Here is a 26224-nt window from a genome sequence, read left to right as displayed (position 1 = left end):
CGGGCCGGTATCTCAAAAGAGCCCAGGATATTGCAGAGCGCACTGGAGCCCTGGCCAGCGCGCAGCCTTCCCCGGCGCCGGCAAGCTGGGTCTTGGGGATTCTGGTTTGCTTTGGCTCACTCGCTTTCACAAACTGCCGGATCTTACATGCCTCTGTGCCCCCCCACTTCCACTTCATGTCCCCATGCTCCTGCGCCAGCAACAGGTAAGGGCCGCTGTGTGTTTTCTTCCCTCCTTGTCTCCCGCTGCCTGTGTGTCCCGGGGAGTGGACTCGGGCCGCGGGCCGCACCCCTCCCCGGCCCCGCTGCTCCAGAGGTGCCCAGCTGTCACGCCGCGGAGTCCCAGATCATGCCTATAGAGTTTGTGCGCGCACCAAGAACATCCCCAGAGCTAAAAATACTGAGACATGCTTGGAACAGTTGAGCAATAGAAACAGATTTTCTCTGCAGCATCTGTTTGTGCTCATAACTTCCAGTGCACCACCAGCTGCAGCGAGATACTGAGTTTGGAGACAAGGGGCGAGGGAGCCTGTGTTCGATTCTCGCTCTAAGGAAGACCAAAAAAAAAAAGGCGGGGGTTGGGGAGTGCTTCTAAGAGCATTGGTCTCAAACCTTTGGCAGACTTGGGACTCAGCACTAGTCTTGATCCTTGGCGTCTTCTTCCCCCCCCCCCCCCTTTGTCATTGCTTCAAGTGTAGCGTCTCGAGTTCCAAACGGAGCGAGCGTCTCAAAGTTGCTTTGCTGGGGAAAGAGAGCGCGAGCCCGAGCTGGATTTGAGCCCCGAAGACCGCAAAACTTTCACATCCTATGTCACTCTCTCCCAAGCAACGTCTTATTCGTAGTAATGATCGTATTGATACCTAAGTTGAAGACAGCGTGGTTTCAGGAAAGCACAGAGGTCAAAGAGACTTGATTCTGCAAAGATTGCATCATAACATAGACTCGTCATGACAATTGAAAAAAAAAATCGAGATAGGAAATGGGCAGTTTAATGTCTGTGTCTGGATGAGCCTACCCAGTGGGATGGTAGCTAGGATACGGCTGTGAATCCTGGGGATTTTCATAAACTCAGAATTTACCTGTTAGGAAACAAGGCATTGAAAACGTGTTTTGGGTATGCAAAGAATGCATATTGCCTTTTACCCCTTGCTTTCTTTTCACATTAGTGATCAATAGGCTGTTAGATCTCCTCTCACTAACCACTGCCCTAGATCTGCTGTATCTTACCTGTACACTTGTTAAGCTTTTACCAACTCACTCCCACCCCCACCCCCCCAAGTGCTTTATTTATATTTGCCAGTAGCTGGAAAAATCTCAAGGCTCAGGAGTAAAGAGGACGTTACTGCAGGGATGGTGGGAGGGGTCAAAGTTGGGGTCAAGGTCATTTAACTTTGCTTTTAAGCCCTCTCCCTCCTGTTTTGATGGCACTTTCTTTAACGTTATCGGTATCGCCTAGGTATATCAGTACTAAACTCTTGTGAATTGGGCCTCTTTTTCCTTTTTCTTTCTTTCTTTCTTTCTTTCTTTCTTTCTTTCTTTCTTTCTTTTTTTCTTTCTATTTCTTTTTTAAAGAACATACAGTATTTCTACTCTCTTCAGAAGCCCCAGTTGTAGAATCTCTGGGTAGCTGGCGAGTCCTTGTATGACTTTTCAGTGGCATGGAAGATTGGCCACATTATTACCTGAACAGATAGACCTTTGCAGGCTTTTTTTTTTTTTTTTATCACCAAATATATATATTTCTCAGCATTTGCCAATGCTGAGTGATGCTACATGCACTGTTGAGTATAAATGCTAGAGTGCTCAAATAGATAAATGTGGATCCCTTTGCCCCTTCCCTTCCTTCCCCTCCCCCCTCCCTTCTGTTTACTGAGCTTCTAAGAGGTTGCTTTGCTAGCAGTTGTGCTCACATAGCAACATGTGCCCAGAGCATACTCAGGCTGGTCTATATGGCGTCAGCTGGGGAATAACTGCCCTGAACACTCATTAGCAGACCTCTCTGTCAGCCCAGCACACTTTCTTTTACTATCCTCATTTGCTATCCTTAGTTAGAAACTTTCTTATTCACTGCACACCATGACCATATTATGAGGCACATTTATTCTCATCTATTCGTCATAATGATATTTTTCTAGTTTTTTTATACTCCAAATTGGGAATATTTCCTATATGGTAAAAATGACTTCTTTTCACTCATTTATACGTGTTATCTCCTTGACCTTGAATTTTATCTATAGCACTCTCTCTCTTTAACATCTACCTAAGATTGAAATGGCTGAACTATTTTTTTCCATTGCTTATGCTTAATTTTGGCTCAGCCTATAAATAGTCTTAACATGAACAGCACCACATGTAGCCTCTCAATTTCCCAGAAATACTTTCTACCTCATTGGTGAGAGCCTGGGTAAAATGATTATTTGTATCTATTAAATTGACATCAGCCCCTTAAATATTTTGGCTGAGAGGGGAATTTACACATTGTTCCTCAAATCAAATATGGATTCTCCTGAACTGCACCCATCAAGGAGTCAGATCACTTCGTGTTCTCATCATTCTTCATCAGATGTCTCTGAAAAAATTATTTTGAATATATGCCTAAAATAAAGTTGCATGAAAGCCCTATTCCTAATGGAAGTTTTTTTTCCAGATGCTCACCAATCGGTGTTTTTTAGTGAGAGAAAAGCAGGCAAGGAAGTTTTCTGCTTGCCTAAAGCCACTTGGGCATGTGAGCAGGTCAGTAAGGAGGGCCTTCTTCATAATGAAATGTTGAGACAATCACCCGAGCGAACTGTGGCAGGTTCCAGATTTTTGCTATGTAATCAGCTCCCCAAAACTCTAAAATACACATACAGTGTGTGCACACATATACACACATAAATCTGTTTTGGAGCATATCTATTTGAAGTGACAAAAGCTTCCATTTTGCCAGAAAAATCTTTTTTTCCCCCTTTCCAGCAGAATGGTAAAATTTGTAAATGATGCTGCGCATGTGGAACAAATTCTGTCATTAACAGTGGAAATAAGACAATAATAGTCGTTCAATACAGGCTACTTTCAAAGTTCCAAATGCAGAAAGCTATTGGTAGGAAGCTGGTATTGTGTGTTTTGTGGAATTCGAACTAATGTCCTAGGGTCAAGATTTTTGGAGGGTCGTAATTCAGTCTTTAGATTTCATATGGTTGTTATGCTTTAATCTGGAAAGAGTGCAGAAATAAGTCAGAAGAAATTTGAAACTGTCTACTCATGGTCCCTAATGGTAACTCAGATGGAAGGATTGTTTTGAATCATGAAAAGGGAATTTCTTGGTGTCAGCTTATAATATACGATTCTGAAGTCATCCAGACCTCAAGGATTCAAGCACTATTTAAATGAGGCCTCCTCTTCTCCCCCCTTTTTTGGAAAGTACACCTGCATCTGATGTTGCATTGTTATCTCTCTCTGGTCTTGCGTAGAAATCCTTGGCAATATCATATGAGCCCAGTAATCTGAAATCACTGTTGAAAAAATTCTTTCCATGTCCAGGATCTAGAACCCTGAGGAATAGGAGTCTTATTTCTTTTGTCCAAGTACAAACTTCATAGGGAAGCAGACAAAACATTGAAGCAGGTGGAAGACTAGGAAGGCACAGTAACTTCTTTTTATAAAGTAATTCAAAGGCACTTTCAAATCGGGCATCATTTACGTGTCAAAAGCTGCCAAAATGTAACACACATTGCAATTTTCACAGATGACTAATCTCAGGAAAAATGTGTTGGGGCACATTCTTGCATAATAACTTGGATAAGGAGAGAGAAGTGAAAAGACTGTAACAAGGCATTTTCAAAGACAATGCACCTTGCCTCTCTTGAAGGGGGGGAGTGCGCAAAAACAAGATAAATGACTCGCTTTATTTGTTGGCAGGTGGCTCGGCTGAAATTGGTTCTGTTAACTACTTAATCTCTATGCGGTTGCGGGGGGGGGGGTGGAGAAAGAAAAAGTGGCGTCCTCATAATCAGGGCTCCAGTGACTTTCTGCTCCTTCCCATCTGTTTCCCATTGCCCCCCTCCCCCCTCCTTTCCTACAGGAGATCGATTGGGTTGTTTGACAAGTGGAGAGTCACTTCTGGGTTTTCAGTTCTATGCCGGGGTTCATTTTGTTAATTTCTATTTGATAGAGGAGACACTTTGGACTTTATCTTAGACACTTTTGTTAGTCAAGGAAAAAAAATAGTTTCTTGGGAGTGAAGATGGGAAGTTCAAGGCGATAGATCGTTTTTATCTGGGTTAGGATGAGGCTAGAGGAGAAGACTGAAAACGATTATTGGTTCACGTTAGGTAAAGGTGAGTGCCTTCTCCATGGGAACCTAGAGCAAACAGCAGCACTGGAAGTGAAAGTGAGCCGACTGACAGTCGTGATCTACTCCTACCAAGTTGTCTCTGTTTGGGAAAACACGGAATTGGACCCACATGAAATGAGTTCCTGCCTTATCTCAATTCGCTGAAGACCTGGTCCTTTGGCACAAAGGTGCTTACTTCCTAGCCTGTCATTACACATGGCAGTCCCATCTCCGGAGAATTTCAGGACTCATTGCTAGGCAACAGACTCGCTCTTTATCCCCCAGAGCAAACCCACGCCTTCAAGTCAGAATCACTTGCAGTAACAGAGATGTTATCGGGCATTTCTGCAAAGTGGCTGCTAGCGCCGTGCGAAGTGATGGAGCAAGCCCAAACAGTCTCCAGAAATTGGGACCGATTTCAGATCACTCTAAGGGCTGTCTGCTCAGTTGTTGGTTTTTTATTTTTTTTAAATGATTAAAAAAAATGTTTAATCGTTTAAACAAAATAGTCTGTGCCTTCTGATTTCCACCGTGTCCTCGAGGGCTCCGCTCTATTCTCCCCCGATGCACCTGCAGCTCAGTTAATATTAATATTCTGCGTTTATACGAACGGTCGGTCCTCTGGACATGTCTGAGTTCCCAAAGCCTCGTGACAAACCTTGGCCTTGCTCAGCCAGTCTCCCTTCTGCTTGACAACCTGGGGCCCTAGCAAGCAGAGTAGGCACGAGAGAGGATAAGAGGGGTTTCTCTGGAAAATAGAATCGCCTAGATTGCTGGAAAAAAAAAAAAGAAAAAAGAAAACAGGGGGAAAAGAACCTGACATTTTGATTGAAAGACTGTCCCAAACTCTTCCACGTTCGATGACTTGATGCTTTTAAGTACAATAAAAGATACAGTTCAGGGGACAAAGCAGCTAAGAACACCTTCTAACTCAGCGCAGGGTGTACGTCCGCTAGGAAATGTCCCCCGAGAGAGCAGAACCCCTTGCCGATGCCTTCTTTTCGGATGAATAACGTCTTGTCTCGTTGTTTCCAGGTCACGTCCTCCCCTGGATGTCAGCTGAGTTACTGAGGTGGCTCTGCATGTCCGGAGACGGACGTTGGTAGAAGCCCCGGCTCCTGGAGGCCCGCCGTCTCTCCTTCTTCTTTGGCGTGTGTGTCCTCACCGAGCATTCAAAACTGTTTCTCCAAAGGGTCTTGCAAAAACTCAGACTGTTTTCCAAAGCCGAAGCACTGGCGTCCACAGCAGGAGCGATGGGCAGTGTGCGGACCAACCGCTACAGCATCGTCTCTTCCGAAGAGGACGGGATGAAGTTGGCCACCATGGCGGTTGCCAACGGCTTTGGGAACGGGAAGAGTAAGGTCCACACCCGACAGCAGTGCAGGAGCCGCTTCGTGAAGAAGGACGGCCACTGCAACGTCCAGTTCATCAACGTGGGGGAGAAGGGACAGCGGTACCTCGCAGACATCTTTACCACATGCGTGGACATTCGCTGGCGGTGGATGCTGGTCATCTTCTGCCTGGCGTTCGTGCTCTCCTGGCTGTTCTTTGGCTGTGTGTTTTGGTTGATAGCTCTGCTCCATGGCGATCTGGATGCATCTAAAGAGAGCAAGGCTTGCGTGTCCGAGGTCAACAGCTTCACGGCGGCCTTCCTCTTCTCCATCGAGACCCAGACGACCATAGGCTACGGCTTCCGCTGTGTCACAGACGAATGCCCAGTTGCCGTGTTCATGGTGGTCTTCCAGTCCATCGTGGGCTGCATCATCGATGCCTTCATCATCGGCGCGGTCATGGCGAAGATGGCCAAGCCAAAGAAGAGGAACGAGACTCTGGTCTTCAGTCACAACGCTGTGATCGCCATGAGAGATGGCAAGCTGTGTTTGATGTGGCGGGTGGGCAACCTTCGGAAGAGCCACTTGGTGGAGGCCCACGTGAGGGCCCAGCTGCTCAAATCCCGAATCACTTCCGAGGGGGAGTACATCCCCCTGGATCAAATAGATATCAACGTTGGGTTCGACAGCGGGATTGACCGGATATTTCTGGTGTCCCCCATCACCATAGTCCACGAGATAGATGAAGACAGTCCTTTATATGACTTGAGCAAACAGGACATCGACAATGCAGACTTTGAAATCGTTGTCATACTGGAGGGCATGGTGGAGGCCACGGCCATGACCACCCAGTGCCGTAGCTCCTATCTGGCGAATGAGATCCTCTGGGGCCACCGCTACGAGCCTGTCCTCTTCGAGGAGAAGCACTACTACAAAGTGGACTACTCAAGGTTCCACAAGACCTACGAAGTGCCCAACACGCCCCTCTGTAGTGCCAGAGACTTAGCCGAAAAGAAATACATCCTCTCAAATGCTAACTCCTTTTGCTACGAAAACGAAGTTGCCCTCACAAGCAAAGAGGAAGATGACAGTGAAAATGGAGTTCCAGAAAGCACGAGTACGGACACGCCCCCTGACCTAGACCTTCACAACCAGGCAAGCGTACCTCTAGAGCCCAGGCCCTTAAGGCGAGAGTCGGAGATCTGACTGCTTCCTCCTCTGGAATATTGACTTTCAACTAACAGTCTGTTGGTCAAAGGCCCCAAGCAGTTATTCAGACGACGGTACTGGTGAAGAGGTGGGTCAAGGCACGTGGCCACAAGGGACCGAGGCGAGTACGGTGGCGTCGAAGAAAGGACTGTAAGCTCGGAGATTTAACCTTAGAGCACTCAACACGCCTCCTCTCCCCCCTCCCCCACCCCATGACCCGATGGCACATACATGTGATAGAATAAGTTATGGGGTTTTTCTGTTTCGTTTTGTGTGTTTTACAAAACTTGAACTCGCAGGCCAGCCTCGGTTGGGTATTTGACGAATCCAGAATGCTTCTCCTTAGGGAACAAGAATGTTTTTAATGGCATAACAAAGGCAAGACTCTGCCTTAATTTTTTTTGAAAAGCTGCTAACTACATGAACACAAATTGTATTTTTGTTGCCGTGTAGTTCTTCTTTCGTGTAATTTAAAAGTCAGTGTTGAACTTTGTTGAAAGCTCATGATATGTGCTTCAAAGTGGCAAGTATTTGGCTATTAAGCTGCCAAAACGAGAGCCTGATTTTTTGAGGCCAGTAATTTGTTTGCTAGAATTGATTTTTTTTTTCTCTCTCTCTCTCTCTCTCTTTCTCTCTCTCTCTTTGGTTACATAAGGGCATTATGTAACACTAGCCAAATGGTAGCCTCTGGGTTTTCTTTTTTTTTTTTTTCTTCCATGATGTTAATGGGTTATCTCAAATTTTAAGTTAGACTACCTAAAATAAATACCAAAGATAATGCACATTTTTGCACAGTGGAGCTTATACTAAAAAGGATAGAAAGCCCCACGGCTGCCTTGAAATCAAGAAACAGTAACTTTGAACCTCAGCAAGACCTTGAACTGCCCTCTCCTTTTTTCACCTTATTCAGAAAATAGAATATCCTCCGCAGAGTATAGTAAGTGTCGTGCTTTTTCAGTTTTGCTCTTTCATGCAACTAGTGTATGATGGGAGGAAGAAGAAAGGGGAAGGAAAATTCACACACACACAATCAAAATATCCTTTCTTTCCTGTGAGGTTGGGCTGGCCAGGCCGACGCATAAGGTGAGAGATGGTGACGGGCTCTTAGATTTTTCTGGCTCTCCCCTTTGGGCGCCTTCCAGGATTTATTCCCTAAGATAAGACCTAGGTTGGAGTTAGTTGGCATCCCCAAAAGCTGAGCCATCCAACGTGAAAGATAGAGAAGTTTAAACCCTTGCAGCTGAATTCATTGGCCCAACTGTCAGGACATTTCCAGGCCGACTTCGCCTTTGAGAAGATGCCACGCCTGGCCTCTAGGCTGGTTCTTCCGATCAGTGTGTCTGGAGTGAGTCCTATAGTGTCTGGGAGGCTGCAGATGCCCAAGGGGGAGCTGGTGAGGTGTGGACCGTGTGGACCGGCCACTTTGATACAGCACGTCAGCTCAAGTATTCGGGAGGGAGAGGAAAGTTATTTATTTATTTTTAATGGTAGAGGGTAGGAATGAAAATGTCGCAGTATTCTGGGGTCAACCAGAGCCATACAAGATATAACAGCCACAAGTAGAAGAGATAATGATCTAAAAGGATTATTTCTCCTTTATGTATGCACATTTGGGATTGGATCTGAGCTGATCCTTCTCGCCTATAGAGCCCTAGAGCAGGTTACTAAGGACACATTGTTTTCCAGAAGTCTCTCCTGCCTGGCTGCCTGACTTGACTGAAACTTTTTTTTTTTTTTTTTTTTTTACCCTGCTCTAACTCAATAATGGAGCTCTTTTTTGGTTTAAAGTTCCTTATGTGTGAATTCTGGGGGTTGCTGACTTTTCTTTTTTAATTGGAGTCTCAAAATCAACTCTCTTATGGTATTATAACCCTGTATGCCATTAAAAAACAGCTTGTTCTGGAATCCTGTATTTCGTAAATTGATGTGTGTGATGGTCTCTGGTTCTTGAACAGCCATCTCTGAATGCCGTGCCTGCAATAATATTACAGTTTCTGCTGTTCTCAGCCTTCAGAGTCGATGGGTTTGAAAACTGGTGTTCTTCTCATGGAAACCAAGACAGAGATGTCAAGCAAGCGGATGCTATTTTAAATCCAAATTTAAAAGCAGGTTTGGGAAGTTGTTTTGAGAGTTGGAGGAATTGGGATTGATAGGACAAAAGAATTGACAGAAGAGAGAACAAGTTGGCTGTTGAGGGTGAGAGGTTACTGAGGGCTTCAGCTGCTGCTATTTCGATATTTTGCAAAGGAAAATAATCAAACCAAAGAGTATTCAGTGATATGTAAATTAAATGAAGATGCAGTGGAGCATGGGGTGACCACTGAGAGGGCTCCTCCCAAACACACAGTGCTGCCACTTAAAAAGACTTGAGATATTTGAAAGGGGGTGGGTCTGGGGGCAAGAATGAGGGAGGGAAATCTTTCAACTTATTTCTGAAAAACAGAAAAAAAATCTAAAATTTCTGGTGCACAGGTTTGTTTTTGTTTCTGTTTTTTTTTTTCCAAGAAAATTTTGCAGAAGCTATGTTTTTAAAGTGTACATTTTATAAAGTTTATCAGATATTTTCATATTTAAAGCCAAATGTAAATAGAAGTCTGTAAAGGAAAAAAAAAATTGCCATAGAAAGTATAATTTCAGTGCAGCAATTTCAGAGAGCTAGTACCTCTATGCTACCGGTTAGCATGGTTTTAGCAAATATTTACCAGCCTTATAAGGTTCGTATTGCTATGTTCTGTTATTTATTTCAGCATGGACTGTTCATTTGAAAGCTCTTTCTAGTTAGTATTTTAACAATTACAAGCTTTAAATGGCAATTTTTTTTTTTTTTTTTTTTTGTCAAGAGCCAAGACACAGGTAATGCACAACATTTTTTGTTGCATTTTACCTTCAAAACATTTGTCCTTATTGACTGAGTCTCTTTAATTAGTGCACATACGTCGTTAGAATGAAGTCCGAGGAGACTCGCCGTGAATATCTGGGGTCTGTCCCCAGCTATGTGTTGCTTCTCTATTGCAAGCAAACCCCCGTTGAATTTACTTAAGAATTACTCCCTTTTAAAGAATTTTTGCTCGTATCTGGATGGGCATTATATTTTTGGGAGGAGGCATAGATTCCTGGTTATCCTATTTTTAAATAAAAGATAGACAAAGTGAATTCTATTTTGACTATTGAGAATGGAATAGTTTTCTATCCCTCTAAGAGTATACTTGAATCAGACATTTTAAGGATGTCAATATAGCACTGTAGCCATTTCCAAATTCCTGGAGAAAGTCTGTTTTACCTTTTTTTTTAAAAAAAAGAAAAAAACTATTAATGCATTATTTCTTCTTTTCACTTCCTTTCTTCCCTATATTGTCTATTTGATGAGCTCTGTCCCCCAAATCATGTTACCTTTGCAAATGACAAATGTCAGCTCATGTTTTATAATAAGCCACTCAGTAAAGGCAAAAAGCTTGTTCTGAGGAGCAGAGTGAGCTCTCCTTCGCTCTGTCTAATAATGTTAAGGTGAAAAATAAAAGTGTTGCATAGTCACCTCCCCACTCCTGACTAGAATCTCTTTTCTAGTTACGTTGGGTTTCAGCTCTGGGCTCTGGCGAGTTGAACAACCCCGGCCTTTGACAATCGTGATAGTCATTATTTTCCCGTTTGCCGTCTTTTTGTATCTAAAAGTCTTCCTATTGTACTGCACAAACCATGGATTGTACATATTTTTATATATTATGTCTTATTTTATTATTTCTAAATAAAAAATTAAAAACTGAAGACAAATTGGTGCAAGAATCTGCGGGCTTCCTGTATGGTTACTGTAGCATCGCTGAGATGCGAAGCAAATGCTCCCAAACAACAGGACCTAAGTGCTGAGAGTTGGGATGAATAAAGCCATAGAAATTGCCTGAACAGGGAGGTGTGGTGTGGTGGCAGATTAGCTTAATCCAAGTTAGAGGAAGTCAAGCTCATATTTTGTTTTTGGATGGAGTGGCGCAGGTAGACGGAGGGTAGAAAACAAGCAAGCAAACAAAACTGATCATAAGACATATGATAAGCTTTAGATTTTGAGTCTCTGTTTAATGATAATAGTCATCCTTTACGGAGCCCAATCTTGTATAGGGTCCCGCCTGATATGTTATCTCAACCCACCCACCCCCACGCGATTAGGATATTATTCTCCTTGTACTGTGAGTCGGGAATTGGTAAAAGTGGAGGGTCAGATGGTAAATATGTTTGGCTCTGCAGAACAGAGAGTCTGTCTCAACTGTGCCCTTGTAGTGCAAAAGCAATCACTGATAATATGAAAACAAATGGTGTGGCTGTGTTTCAATAAAACTTTACTTATAACGGGGCACCTGGGTGGCTCAGTGGTTGAGCGTCTGCCTTTGGCTCAGGTCGTGATCCTGGGATCGAGTCCCACATCAGGTTCCCCATGGGGAACCTACTTCTCCCTCTGCCCATGTCTCTGCCTCTCTCTGTGTGTCTCTCATGAATAAAGAAACAAAATCTTTTAAAAAACCAAACAATTTTACTTATAACTATAGGTGATGGGCCAGATGGGGCCCATGGCCTATAATTTATCAACCTCTGTTATAGAAGAAACAAGCCAGGTTTAAAGCTAATGGACCACAGACGTGGTATTCAAATTCAAATGTATCTATCTGCCTCTACACTTAGTTTAATCCACTAACCTATAGTTTCAGGAAGCAGAGTTACTAGGGATATGCAATCTCAGAGAAAATGCCACTTCTAGCAGATTTGGAACAACTTCACTTTTTTCATGATTGGAAATACTGAGAAAATCTGCATTCTGAAATATGGGTTGCATCTTAATGCATTTTCTTTAACAAAACTCCTGTGACACTTGTTGTGTTTCCAGCATGGCTCTGGATTCCTCGTATGAATTAGGTAATTTAATCTTAACAGCAACTCAATGGAGTAGGCAGTGATATTCTCCTCAGTTAAGAAATGGGGAACCAGGACCAGAGAGGTTGAGTGCCTTGTGCAAGCACACACAGCAAGCAGGGATTAGAACTGAGATTTAAAATTAGGCCAGTTAGCACTGGGTTGTGATTCTTTTTTTAAGATTTTATTTATTTATTTGAGAGAGAGAGAGAGAGAGCGAGCACAAGCAGCATGAGTGGCAGATGGAGAAGGAGAAACAGACTCCTTGCTAAGCAGGAAGCCTGATGTGGGGCTCAATCCCAGGAACCAAAGGCAGAAGCTTAACCAACTGAGCCACCCAGGCACCCCTGGGCTGTGCTTTTTATCAATACTCTGCTTTCCATTTAGAAGCATTCTTGGTAAAAGCCCATCATTTACCCCATGGCTTCTTAGTTTTTATTTTCCTACATGATGAAAATGCATTCTTTTTCTTCACACGGGACACATCAGGCCAGGATTTCGACCTCCTTCAAAACCTGCTCCTCCATTTCTCATCCAGTTCTTAAAGAGAGGGAACAACTCACAAAAGGTAGACTGGACAAATTTAAGCACTGATTGTGGGATTTGGGTAAATTTCAAACTTCAGATTAATTTCAATTAGCTGAGAATTGCTTAGTCCTGTCTCCAGGTGCAACCACAAAGCTCCTTTACTAACCAGGTCACAGGCCCCCTACCACGTCATACACTTCAGCTCTCTTCCCACTGTAGGGAGCCAAAGGTGTAACAGGATCTCCTTGGGGATTGGTCCCACTGAGCAAAATATATAATTGTACCTCCAGGCAGTGAGTTGAATGCTATATGGGCCTCACCTTTACTTTAAAAAAAAAGTTATTAAATATATATGCAAAAAGAAAAAGTAGAGGTGGGATCTCATTGTCCTGCTTAGGCTTCTTTTCAGTCACAGTTGGACAAAACCTCCAGATACTGGCCTTCTGAAGCAGCAACCCAGATCACACCTGCGAAGAATCAAAAACAAATTTCCCACTCAAAGTTTCCATCTTAAAACTGGCAGAACAGATTAAGTCCATCAGTTTTCCTTCCCAAATTTCATAAACAAATACCTAAATAAATGAAGGCTAGCTCTACCCACGTTAAGTGAAGAACCAAGTCCATGATCAGCATATTTCAAGAAGCCAGAGCCCTTTTTTTTTTTTTTTTTTAATTTTCAAAAGAGTTCAGGTCAAGGACTCTAGGGAACCTGATGATTTGAGCCACTATAGGAGGATTGTGAACACGACTTTAAAAATTGCATGAGTACAAGGTAATACGTGCAAAGCACCAGTGCAATAATACTCTCACAGTGCCCGCTTCTGGAGTAGGGTGACCAACTGTCCTGGTTTGGCCGGGACAGAGGGGTTTCCCCCGATGCAGGGCTCACAGTGCTAAAACTGGGAACGTTCTGGGCGAGCCGGGATGAGTCAGTCCCCTGGTTTGGAAGCTAGAGGAGTGTTGGGGAAAGAAAGGAGAGAGACGGTTAAGAAGAACGTGGAAGGGGAGGAGTTTAAAAATCAGCACAGGAGTGTTATTAACTAATAAGAATAATAATGATGAATAATTACATCTAAGTGGTTTTTTCTAAATAACTGAAAGTTGTTGCCTCCAGGGCATCCATTGTTTGGGAGCAATGGTTCTCTAAAATATTACACAATTCCCTGCTTATTTAAAAAAAGTGGTATGTGTTATTTAATGTTTCCTTGTGTCACACAAGCTAATAGGTGTCCCTCTGCCTGGTGGGACGTGCTTGTGAATTTTACCCATTAGGTCATCAGCTGCTGTTTCGTCCTTTGCCACAGTCCCCTAGCATCATTTAGATCTTTGCTTCCCATCTGCTGTGCCCAGGAAATAAAGAATCCATTCTAAGGACTATATGACTAATATCAGAATGCCAGGCAAATCAGGAAAGGTACAGATGAGACACAAAAGTCTGGCTTGAATGGAGGGATTTTATGGTGACTGTACTCATTTTCAGACTCCCCCCCCCCCGAATTTCTGAGAGGTTGAGGCTGTTAAGGGGTTTGGCTTCTAAAAAATCCTATTCAACTTGACCAAATATTTATGGAGGAATTATTATACGGTGCTGGTTATTCAGAGTTTTCTATAGGGACTTTGTCTTCATTAGATGATGGTTTAGGAAATGAGCAGTACAAATGTATATTCATTTTGCCTTGCAACTGAGACAAATAGCTGATTTTTTTTTAAGATTTTATTTATTCATGAGAGACACAGAGAGAGAGAGAGAGAGAGAGAGGCAGAGACACAGGCAAGGGGAGAAGCAGGCTCCATGCAGGGAGCCTGATGGGGGACTCGATCCCAGGTCTCCAGGATCACACCTTGGGCCGAAGGCAGCACTAAATCGCTGAGCCACCGGGGCTGCCCCAATAGCTGAGCTTTAGATAAAAGAAATGTATGTATAAAACAATAGCTGCCAGTTATGTAGTGCTGATGATGCACTCGGTGCTACACAAAGATACAGTGCTTGCCCTCCACATGCAGGAATCTTCTTCACTAATTTTTTCAAGGATGTTGCCATAGATTCAAATACTTTTACAACACCTTATTGCTAATTGCTTAAGTTGGTTTTGTAAAAACTTTGCTGCCAAGGATGCTGTTCTTTCACTTCATGCTGAATGACCACCTGACCCCAGTCTCTGCTGAGATTAGGTCTGTGGAATCATCTACCTTAGCACCCTCCCAGGCCTGACACATGGGCAGAAGAACATCCCTTGGGCAAGTGTCCTGGTTCACTCCTGGTTAACAAAGGAACGAACCAATTCTCACACTGCGTAGTTTTATTTGGCTTTTGTTTTTCAAACTTTTGCTGATGTGCTTCTACATCTAAAGTCCTAGATAAGCCACTTTTTCTTTGATCCCACAGAGTATTCCACTAAATAGTATATAAGAGTTTCTTTTAAAATATATAAATAAATAAATAATAAATAAATAAATAATAAAAAATAAAATATATAAATAGCTGCATTAGGTATTTAGACACAGACCCATAACAGCTGATTATTTACCAATAGTGAAATTTCAGAGGCAAGTGTGTACATATCCCTGACAAAATACTCTTGGCAAAACGCAGTCTCAGATGGCAGCCATTCATACGAAAACGAGGGAAAGTCAAATCAACAATTCAGAGATTTTCTTCGGGCCTTTCATAAGCTCTTTGGTGGCCAAAAGATTAACAACACTCCTCCCTGCCTTTTCCAGTATCAGCCAAAAGTTGCAGCCTGCATCACTTGGGCACATTCAGTCAATGAGGCAGCTGAATTAGATAACCCAGGGTTGCCATAGAAACTGAAAGAAGCACCGAAGCACCTTCTCCTGCATACTCTTTAATTTCATCTGAGTGACTTATTCAAGAACCAAAAATAAAAAGTGCACAAGGATGTAATTATTTAAAAAGCTGTGTTCGATTATAAATACAGTATGTACTTTGGCCTCAGTCTACAGCTTGCTCCTCCCTTCTATTTCGAGACATTTGAACTATTCAAACCAGAGTCTTCATTGAAGGTTTAATTGAAGCGAGCCCAAATTTGCCAAGATAAGGGGAATGAGGCTTTCTTCTGAATTTCTACCTTTTCCCAGCTCATACCCGGCATCTGAATGCGAAGTCTTTTAAAAGAGGGTCCGGTTCTAGTGTGTGTTTGTTCCTATTAGGCCACCTGGACTCACCAGGGCCTACTAAAATTGCTCTGCCTTAAGGCATTTGCTGGTCTAAAACATTCTATCGGTTTATGATCATTTTGTAGGTTAATAAAAAGAAGTGGACAGGAGAATGCCAAAAAAACAATTAGGGAAGAAGCTAGCTAACAAAATTCTTCTTCTTTTTCTTCTTCTTCTTCTTCCTTTTTTTTTTAAAAAAAAAACTTTTTTTATCCTGTTGCTACTTGCAATAAACAGCTCCTTTCACAATGAAGAGGTGGAGAAGGGAGACACAGTACCTTAACTCTAGTCCTATTGCAATATTCACCCAGGAGAAAGGGTCAGAACTGCAGAGGCAGCCCCTGTTCTCGACCCCTTCTTATAGGCTGATGGATTAAATGTGCTGGAAGAAAAAGTTACCTCTTTCTTCTCCCTTCTCTCCTGTTCTGGAAACAAGGCCATCCTGAACCTACCTGCTGGCATGATTTGAAAAGTGTTTAGGCTGCTATTTCCTGCTCGTGATTTGCATGAAATTGTGTGTGATATGGAATTTACTTAAAAAGGAAAATGCAAAGGCACAAGGTGTGTCTGATATGCAAGAATACAACCTTAGTCGTTGTCAGGGAATATGCCTGTACGTACGTTCTTTTGATCTGGAGGATGAGGTATATACCCTCTCCCCATTTTACATGGTGTGTGGATCCGACACCAAGGTTTTCTGCCAGGCAAATAAGTCCTTTGTATGAAAAAAATATGAAAGAACTTCCCCATTTTGGAGAGAGAGCAGCCTGCAGGTAAAAACTGGCTCGCCATGTCACTCAAGCACCTGCTGAAACCAGCGACATGCTTGCAAAAAAAACAAACAAACAAAAAAATATGGGGCTGAAGAACTGGCTTGAGAATCTAAGGTGGGAGATGCTTACATTAACAAACCTGGAATTTTCAGACCTTTGTACCTAACGCTATATAAGAACTACTCAGAAGAGGTTATTACTCTGTCCATCTTAGTTATTATAAAAGATAAAAAGAAATCTGTGCAACCAACAGAGTTGCCGGCTTCTAACAAGGAGGGTCTTGCGAACCACATGGTCCATTTGTGCTGTTTAGCATTTTCATGGGCTTTGGGAAGAAAAAGAGTCCAGTCTGGCTGGGTACTCCTAGTGGAGAGGGGGGAAGAGAAAAAATCTTCACAGAAATAGGACCTGCAAAATGAGTTAGATGCTTTTTCCCGTGGAGTGTGTGCAGAAAACCCCTACTCAGCCTCTCATATGAGATTTTCTGCAAAGCCCACATTGCTTAATAATGGATTTTTCAATTATTTGGAAAGACTCAAAGAGGAGTTGAATTCTAGCTGTGGGTTGATGTGGGGAAAACAAAAACAAAACCAAACCAACACCAACAATGGCAGCTGAAAACCAGAAACAATTCATCTGAACTCGGAGCTAAGCGGATTTTTAAGGCTGTGTTTGAGTGAACCTCTAAGTGGTTATTACGTACCTCTGGGTACAGAAGTCTGAGAATTCTAGATTTTAGAGTCCAGTTACGTTTGACTTTCGAGCCTGGTTTACTCAGTGGAAAATAAGAGCAAAAAAAAAAGAGCAAAAAAAAAATAAAAAAAAAAAAAAAGAAAGAAAATAAGAGCAAAAACCGAATTCTGTGAGATTTAAAAAGAGATCATTTTTGTAAGGGTGCTTTACGATTTGAAGTACTCTATATGTGTTCGTTTTATATTTGCATTTTTTAAAATTTTCTAATCTAGATCATCTTTATCCCAAATTCAAAGCATATGTCAATCTCCCTCCCCCCTCCAAAAAGGAAAAAAAAAGGAAGAAGAAAGAAAAGAAAAGAAAAGGAAAAGGAAATTACTTTTTCTCATTTTGGAAACATTCACCAAGCACCCAGCACCTAGAACTATGATGTGTGTTGGAGATTCCAAGGTGCTCTTTTCCAAGAGCTTGCAGCAGGACGAGGGGGAATGAGAACAACAATCACAGTAAACTAATTTTAGACTTCTATTTGTGCTCTGACCTTAGCAATCAAATCAAAAGACCTCCAATATGGTATCTGTGCAAGGGATGGAAGCATACTCTTCTCCACCCTTGCTGAGAAAAATCCATGGCATTACCTGTCATATTATATTATATGTACCAAATGCCAAGGTGGTGGTTTTTTGTTTTTCTGTTTTGCAATTTTTTTTTTTTTTTTTTGCACTGGAGTTTGTAAGGTTGGAGTTTATGCACCTGGACCCTGGCACTACGTGAAGGAAAGGCGTTGTTCTTGGCAAAGTGCTCAGTCACAAACCTATCAGATTACAGAGTGGATTTCCTTTATCTTGGGGCATTGGACTCTATTCAGGGGGCAAGAAGAATAGAATTTCACAGCTTGTTAGGACATGCTCATTATTTCTTATTCTCGTTCTTTCTGAGAGAAGAGTGCAGTCTCTGGCATACCTCCTTGTAGGGTCAATGCCCAAACAAGAAACACATTAGGTGCCCCAGATGCCTTCTGCTGAGCAAAATGGCTTCACTGGCCAAAAACACAACTGCTTCCTACGTGCAAGGGGTTGGCTCTTCCTGGAACTTGGAGCCAAACTAGAGTGGCCTCGCTCTTTCACAGAGGATTGGTGACGTTTCTGTCAGGGTTGATTGTATAAGAAAGCTTCCTGTCACCATCTCGGAAGTGATTTCCCCTTATTGGATTCCAAAGGGTTCTTTCCCTATCACTTCCTTTCAGATTTTTTTTTTCTCTCACTGCTTTCATCAAATCATTTTGCAAGCCAAATCACTAAATTTTCATGTCACTGAAATCTTTCTGGGAAGTCTGCTGAAAGGAACCATTTATTTTCCTTTGACAAATTCTTTTAAAAGGAAAGCAGTATTCCTGACAAAGAGTTAAGAGGGAGCTCATTTTGCCCATCATTCACACCCTGCCACATGCACACACACACACACACACACACACACACACACCATCCCCACGCACCACTTGCACATGCACGTATAAAACTGAATACACTACACTTACTCCATTTACTCCCAGAATCCTCACTGTTAAGGACACTCTCTTGTGATATTGGTAAGATCAAAGGGGAAATCTAGCCCAGAAACCGCGCAAACATCCCATAATTCAGATCATTTGGTCTGAGTTATTTATTGTTATATGTATTACAGTTACAAGAAAGGAAAGAGTAATAACAGTGGGATTGTGGGTGATTTTCACCTTTTGCTTTACAATTTGTTTACAATTTCCACAACTTTCCAATGAAAATATATTATCACCGTTTTAGGTCTTACCCAAGATTGTTGAGTTGAACACATGGCTCATTTTTTTCATTCTCTTTTTCCTTTGTTTTCTAACACATGCATTAATTTATAGAATATCAGCTGGGTGCCACTTTTGCCAAAACCCATAGGCTTTTGGATATGTAGCATTCTCATGTTTTTAAAAATTTCTAAGTAGTTTGTAATAGCTCAAAGATTATCAAAAAGGATCTTCTAAAATGTTCAGTTGGATATTTGTTTATTTTTTTGTATGGTTTTATTCTTGTGGGAGGAGGCCATCTCTTTCCTTTTGGTTTTTATATCTAATTTTATTGAACCATGCTCAGAAAACACGTAATATATTATTTTCTTTCAAATATAATGATTAATTTTTGTACATATGCCATGACTATTTGAAATGAAAGTATATCTGTACTTTGTTATGTATACATTCTATGCATTTATATGCCTGTTAATGATACCATTTTATAATCCAAGTATTATATAATTCAAATATTCCATACCTTTAAATATGTTCATCTGTATAATCTCTTGGCTACTAAGTGTGTTTAAGTCTCTTGAATGATGTTGGAATAGTCTACTTCTACTTATATTTTCTTTTTTTTTTAAGATTTATTTATTTATTTGAGAGAGAGCATGTACAATTGCACTCACAAGCTGGGGGAGGAGCAGAGGGAGAGAATCTTCAAGTAGGCTCCCTTGCTGAGCGCTGAGCCCAACTTAGGGCTCACTCTCAAGACCCAATGAGATCATGACCTGAGGTGAAACCAAGAGTTGGTCGCCTAACTGACTGAGCCACCCAGGCTCCTCACTACTTGTATTTCTAACAGCACTTGCTTCCTGTATGTCTCAGTGATATATTGTTAGGTGTATTCATCTTAATAACTGTTCAACCTCACTGGCGGATTGTTGCTTTATCAAATAAAATAATCCTCTCTTTTGCCGTGAATTATTTTTTTTGTCAGACACTATGGCAATGCTGTTTTAGGTTTTTTAGTGTGTGGTTTCCTTCCTTCCTTTCTTTCTTTGTTTCATACTTTTTGTTGTTGTTGTTTACCCAGGATATGTTTTTCCTCCCTGCACTGTGTATCTTTCTATGTATTTTTATATGTCTGATTTTTTTTACCAAATTTGAGAAGAATATCTGTCATTATTATGAGTACTCATGTTTTCTATTTTCCTTCTCCTTCTTTCTTTCCTGCCCTTTAGATTGATGTATTTGTCTTAACTTTTTCTTTTATTGACTTATAAATATATATTCTAGCTCTTTTAGTGGTTGTCCTTATATATTCAATAAACAAGCCGTTCCGAAAATCTAGGATTGGTTCACATTTATATCAATTTTTCCAGTAAGACAAAACCTTAACATGCCTCTCTTCCCTTCCTTCATATCCCTGTGCTTGGAATTCCTGCACCCTATTGTACATGCTAAAACTCAGAACTGAATGCATTTTCGTGGATTATATTTTAGCTTTGATGCAAATTCATTATGCTCTCTTCATGAAGATGCAATAGACATTGTTACAGTGATTCAAGTAGAATAAAATTTTTACTATGTCAACAGAGGAATCTGGATTAAGTTGTAAATTCCAGGAAATAGGTCAAGTTGTTAATTTGATATTGAGCACAGCTGCCTTTCAGTTTGGTCTTGAGAACCCGCAATGGTTTACCTTTCATCCAACATTGTGTGTGGTAAAGGACCACTTGTATTTAAACAGATCTTCTGAGTCATTCTGATGCATGAGAGTTTGAGAACGCTTGCAGTAGACCTAACATAGATGGGCCTCACCCCAGAGTTTCTAAGTCAGTAGGCTTGAGGTGGGACCCCAGACTTTGCATTTCTAACAAGTTCTGAAGTGGCGCACAAGATGCTGGCCCCAGGGCCCCAGATGAGGTACAAAGGGTCTAGCGCAATAAATTCTGAATGGAGCTCTGAGTACTTATCTTGCCTGTAATAGACTAGTTTTACTCTTTTGGGACATTTACCCTCCCAAGATTCCAGTTTCCTCAAGCAAAGGGACAGAGGAAGGACAGATGGCTTCTAAGGTCCAGCTAACTCTAGTTTTTGCATTTTTTTAAAAAAATCTCTCTCTTTCTCTCTCTCTGTAAAGACACTATGATTTACTTTCTATTTCATTTAATAGGAGAGAACATCACATTCATGCATTTATCAGTGATGTTAAGACAATTACATAAAGATTGTTGCTTTTAGTATATGCTAGTAAAAATTTCATACAAAAAATATACAGCAGATTTGTTAGAAGCAAAACCAAAACCAAAAAAACCCCAATAACAACTAGGGAATTAAAGTTCCAACAGAATAGAGAGTAGCCTGCATAATTCATGCCATTAATATTTATATGTTTAACCAGAGGGGCAAAAATATGCTTCTGTGTATATGTTGTTAGCAGCCAAATTAAAGGAAAACAGTCAAAATAAGATAAATGGCTTAAGAAATACATATAGTGCTGTTTTCAACTGAAGGCAAAGGAAAATACCTTAATTCAGGGAGCCTGGTTAAAACAGAGAGATTTTGGTAACAGAGAGTTTTTTTGGATAAACTGAAAATGATAGTTATGATTTGAATAGGGATGGTAGGAAAGACATCCTAAGCAGAGGGCCCACTGCGGGGACACATACAGACATGGGAAACCTAAGGCATATCTTGCTAACCACAAGAGACCCATTTTGTCTAGGGCGGTGATTTTGCTCCCCGGGAACTTTTGACAATGTCTAGAGTTATTTTTAGTTGTCAAAATTGGCGGGGGGTGGGGGAGAACAGTGCAACTGGCATCTTAGTAGGTGGAGGGCAGAAGTGCTGTTCAACATCCTACATGAACAAGAGAGACCCACAACAAAGATTTATCCAGTCTAATATGTCAATAGGGCCAACATTGAGAAGCCCTGGTCTAGGGCATAGCTTCTTTAAGACCTTAATGGGGAATAAGATTGGAAAGTAGCTTAAGGTTTTTAAATGATTTTATTTGAAATGAAAGGCTGTGAGCGACCACTGAAGTTTTTGGAGTAAGAGAATGGGGTAGTTATAGTGACTTTTAGGAAGATGAAATGTCAAATACATAGGAAGATTAAGAGGTGAAGATAGGAGCTGGTTAAGAGCCAATGGGGATATTTTAATAATAGGTAATAAGTGCTTGAACTTGAGGATGGAAGAGAAGTGGTCAATTCCAGAGACATTGCAGAAGAAGAATGTATATGATTTGGCAACTGCTTAAATGTCAGGAGGGGAAAAGATGGTAGCAAGAATCAAGGATTGGACACAGTGTGGCTGAATTAGGAAACAAGAGTCATGAGGGAGGGCTGGTTGGACCGGCGGGGAATACCCACGGGGTCTAAAGTGCCAGCAAGACATTTATAGGTGGATATATCAAACAGGCTGCAAGAAGGCAGATAGAATCAGAGTAACACCTCTGTCTACATTCCTAAACTCTTCCAGTTGAGTTGAATCAAGTTATCACCCTCATTCACAACAATGAAATATTTTTACTCTTAGGTGTCAGGGGGCACAGGCTGGCTTGGCTTTTCAGCAATTCCACTAGAGAGGACAGTTCATCTAGTCTCATCCTAGCAGTGTATGACTGGAGTTCACTAAACACTTAACAATAGTCCAGGGAAGTAATGGCTTCTGTTTACTAGAAATTGTGCCTGCTTCTGTGTACCATCTTCCATGATTTTAGGGTTGTAAATTTGCAAGTCACATTTGTTTTCTGGGCATGAGTTCACATTTATGTAAATCATCTTCACATGCTGCTGCAAATCCACTCAAGTCGACTGTTCAGCACATCCCAACATGTACATTTCCATGAATTACATTCTTTGTTCTAATCCTGCATTGACTCATTCCCATGTACTTGCCATCATTCCTGCTGCAACTTGACTCACGGTGCTTTGTTAGCCTTGTTATGTATGTCTTACTTTGCAGTGGGCAAAGATGCTATCCCTCCTCCTCTTACGGCATGAGTGGAAGTAGTGGAGGCCAGGAATTAATCACTGCCCACAGCTGATGTACACAGCAGCCAGAAACAGGCATTTTGATGTATTCATTAGATGGAAGCATGGCCAGTTTAATTCGTTCTGACTTATGCAAGGCACATTTGCTTTCACTTCGGGATTTCCTCATGCTCCCAGTTCCATTAAATCATGAGATGCTAGAATCTATATGTTCTATGTCTCCCAACCATATTTTTACCATGCAATTTGAGTTCACGATTCAAAGAGTAGACATGATACAAGGCAGCTAACTGTAGTCAGTTACACCATTTCTTTCTCTCTGTCCTATGAGCTTTCTATTAACTGGTGGTGTTAGTGTGCTGTCCACTAGGTGCAGGAGTACATGTATTTCATGAATTTTATTGACTGGGCGGGATTCAGTACATAAGATCCTTGAGCTACTCCATGTCCAATAGTCAAACTCACCAAGAAGAGAAACATAAACTAGGGTGATATACCTTGAACCCTGCTGAAAGACTATCTTCCTACTACTAGGAAGGGGCAAAGAGAAGGTACTGTCTTCCAGTCTACCACCTTCCACATGCCACCAAAGAAACAATTGCTAGGCAGACAAATTGGTCAGTTCCTTCTTGCCACTTCTACATTTTTCTGTACAAACTATAATATCTACATTCCCAAAGGTCTATAATAGTTTTGGCAAATGCTTTCAAAGCTGAAGGTACCATAGCAGGTGACTTAAAAGAAAGAGAAAAAAAGAAAAGCTTAACTAACTTCACAATTCTATACAATGAGTCCTGCTTCTCTGGCTATTTTAATTTGAAGTTTGTTTGAAAATCCTGAGTTTAAAGAAGATAAAGAACCATAGAGAATAAAGAGTGGGATGATTTAAAAAAAAAAAAAGCCTTAGGAAATATGAATTCTTGAAAAGCTATGGAATGGATTGAGATTTCTTGTTTAGAGGATTTAGATGGATAAAATCATGTTTTATTTAATCATCTGAACTTCCAGGCAGGCAAACTGCTCCCCTGGGGCTCTGGAAGGGACTTCCAGAACAGTATTTGTGACAGATGAGTTCCTTAGGGGCCTGGGAAGGAGAAAATACCTTTAGAAATTCTTCTTTATTCCACATAAGACTGACTCAGTCACAATCTTTCTTCCTTCTTGGTTTACCAATCTGGAACAGTTTTTTGGAAATACCATCTTCAGACTGTAAACTTCAGCAACAATGACATAATTTTACTGAGATGAAATGGAAAGTATGGCACTAATAATATCTCAGATTCATAGCAAGTGTTTCCCATTCCGGGATTCCTGTCAAAAACGATCACTGGGATCGAGTTGAGTGCTAATGCCCATCACTATCTAAAAACCATTTTAGTCTGACTGCTGCTGGGGAGTACCACCTGGGTTGTCTAACTTTTAGCTCTTTATGCACCTGCACACAGACACACAGCTGCGTTATTTTCCATTGTACCTTAAACAGTTCCCTCTGTCACATTCTTCCCTATGACAACCTTGGATGAAAGAGTTCCACTTGTGGAGTCACATATTCTTTCACCCGCCAATGGAGCCAGGATTTATTAATTCTATAGATTTGGAAGCCCTTAGTTTTACGTCATTTAGGGTTTCATGATTAGTAAACAATCTACCCTAAGAACTTTAAAGCAGTTCCTAAACTACCTATACTAATCCAGAAACTATAGGGAGGAAAAAAAAAAAAAAAAGTCCTTTGGGTCATTAGCCCATGCCTTACATGCAATATCTGTGCCTCTGCTAATTACACCAAATGAATCTAAACTATCTGCTGTGTCGCCATTCACGATGTCTCAGGGTAAAGATATGGGTTTGCTAACTAGCCTCTGTCTCCTCTAGTCACCAGACAATGATTTAGTGTAAGTAACCGAAGACAAATATTTTTAGTGGCAAGGAATATTAGTCCTCAAGGCCACCAACCCGCTATTTGGCAACCTTGTTGTTAACTTTAGGTCTTCCTCTTAAAGAATTACAGGAAAGCTTAAATTGTTCTGGATAATTCTGGACAACCTTTGAAACTTGTGAAAACTTTTATAAAAGCACCGCTTTTGAAAGGGGTCGCCATGATCCTGGAAAAGTGTGGTCAGTAATAGGTTTCTGAATTTTGGGAAGTTCTGACTATTTTCTTTTTGTCAAGTACTAAAATCCCTGAGAAGTGAATCATTTTGGCTTTTTTATAAAAACGACTTCACAAATGGTAAATGAATGATGGTGCGGGAATAAAGACAAAGCTGTGCTCTGGAAATTGCGATTTGAAGTTACCTATGTGCTGCGTCAAGCTATCATAGCTGCTAGTATTTAGGTGATTTTGAAGTTTGAAAGATCATGAAAAAAGAATCAGACATTATTGCTTTTATGGACTTAAAAAAATGGCTTCATCTTTATTTCTCAGACTGTTTCCACAAAAATAATGCCATGCACAATGCCAAAAATGTTAGGTTACTGCTCAGGTAGTTACAGATTTAAACAAAGTAAAACAAAACAAAACAAAAAAAAACAAAATATTTTCACTGAGTTGGTTTGTAATTGGCATGAGATCTGTCTTTGCCTGTGTCGTTTTTCACCAAATAACTTTTTAGAATATAATACCGACAACAATAATAAAGGTGACTTTGCTACACACTATTAGAAGCATTTGACACACAGTATGATCTCATTGAATCCGGGACAGCTAGGTATTATGACTATCATTTTTGCATAATCGAAGAGATTTTGAGAAACTTGCTCACAAATAAATTGTTCTAGGGTGAGTCAAGATTTGAACCCGGGTCTCTTTGAGTCCGATCGATTCTAATTGCTATGTTACTCTGTACAGAACTGCTATTGATCCACATTTATTCTTTCTCAATGTGCTGTGAAACACTGATCTTCCTGTTTCATTTTGTCAGCAAAGTGCAGGCTTCCGTGAGAAAAAACTCTCTATTACCCAACTCCTGTGTTAACTCTTCCCACCCATGCATTTTTTCTGGCCCCCACATTCCCTGGTGGCACCTTATGAGTTATACAATCGCCATTCATGTGTTTAAATTAAAAAAAAAAAAAAAAAAAAAAAAAGCACAGTGAGTATAGGGAAACCTGTCAGAAGTCAATTTTAAAAGTCCCTAGGGATGAATAAACGGCACACTATCCGGAGACACATGCAAAAGAAACTCTCGAACACTGGCTAAGTGGAGGTCAAAGAGAACTGCCATGTGAGGCAGTTCTAGTAGTATATCTGTTCATATGAAGTTAATGCTTACACAGTTAAAAATAATTGCCATATTGATCACCGGAATGGATCACAGTATCTAGGAAATGTGCAATTTGTTCTTTTGTCTACAGTTTTAATTTTAGTTCAAATGACTTTCTGAATCTATTCTTTAATCTAGACCTATTGCATCTGTGGTAGAAAATATAGGAACCCAATCCTCAACATCCTTTGCTTGAGACTCATAATTCTCATTGCGGTATACAGTTTGGCATAGTGTCATTAATGAATTGACATTGAAGCCATCACGTTTATTTTGCTGC

General features: G+C 41.1%; 1 protein-coding gene across 1 annotated transcript; it reads left to right on the top strand.

The window, feature by feature from the left end:
- Window positions 1-24: 24 nt before the first annotated feature.
- KCNJ2 (potassium inwardly rectifying channel subfamily J member 2) lies at window positions 25-20026 on the top strand. The gene is made up of 2 exons (XM_072780988.1): window positions 25-205; window positions 5350-20026. Exon 2 carries the CDS (start codon window positions 5568-5570, stop codon window positions 6849-6851), a length of 1284 nt encoding a protein of 427 aa, XP_072637089.1. The 5' UTR covers window positions 25-205; window positions 5350-5567; the 3' UTR covers window positions 6852-20026.
- The last annotated feature ends 6198 nt before the right edge of the window (window positions 20027-26224 follow it).

The sequence above is a fragment of the Canis lupus genome, chromosome 16 (genome assembly GCF_048164855.1).
Source record: "Canis lupus baileyi chromosome 16, mCanLup2.hap1, whole genome shotgun sequence".
NCBI lineage: Eukaryota > Metazoa > Chordata > Mammalia > Carnivora > Canidae > Canis > Canis lupus.
This window is presented reverse-complemented; position numbering and strand designations above follow the sequence as displayed.

Bases quoted from the DNA above. Each gene is read 5' to 3' on its own strand.
- KCNJ2 (XM_072780988.1), top strand. From the start codon at position 5,568: ATGGGCAGTGTGCGGACCAACCGCTACAGCATCGTCTCTTCCGAAGAG.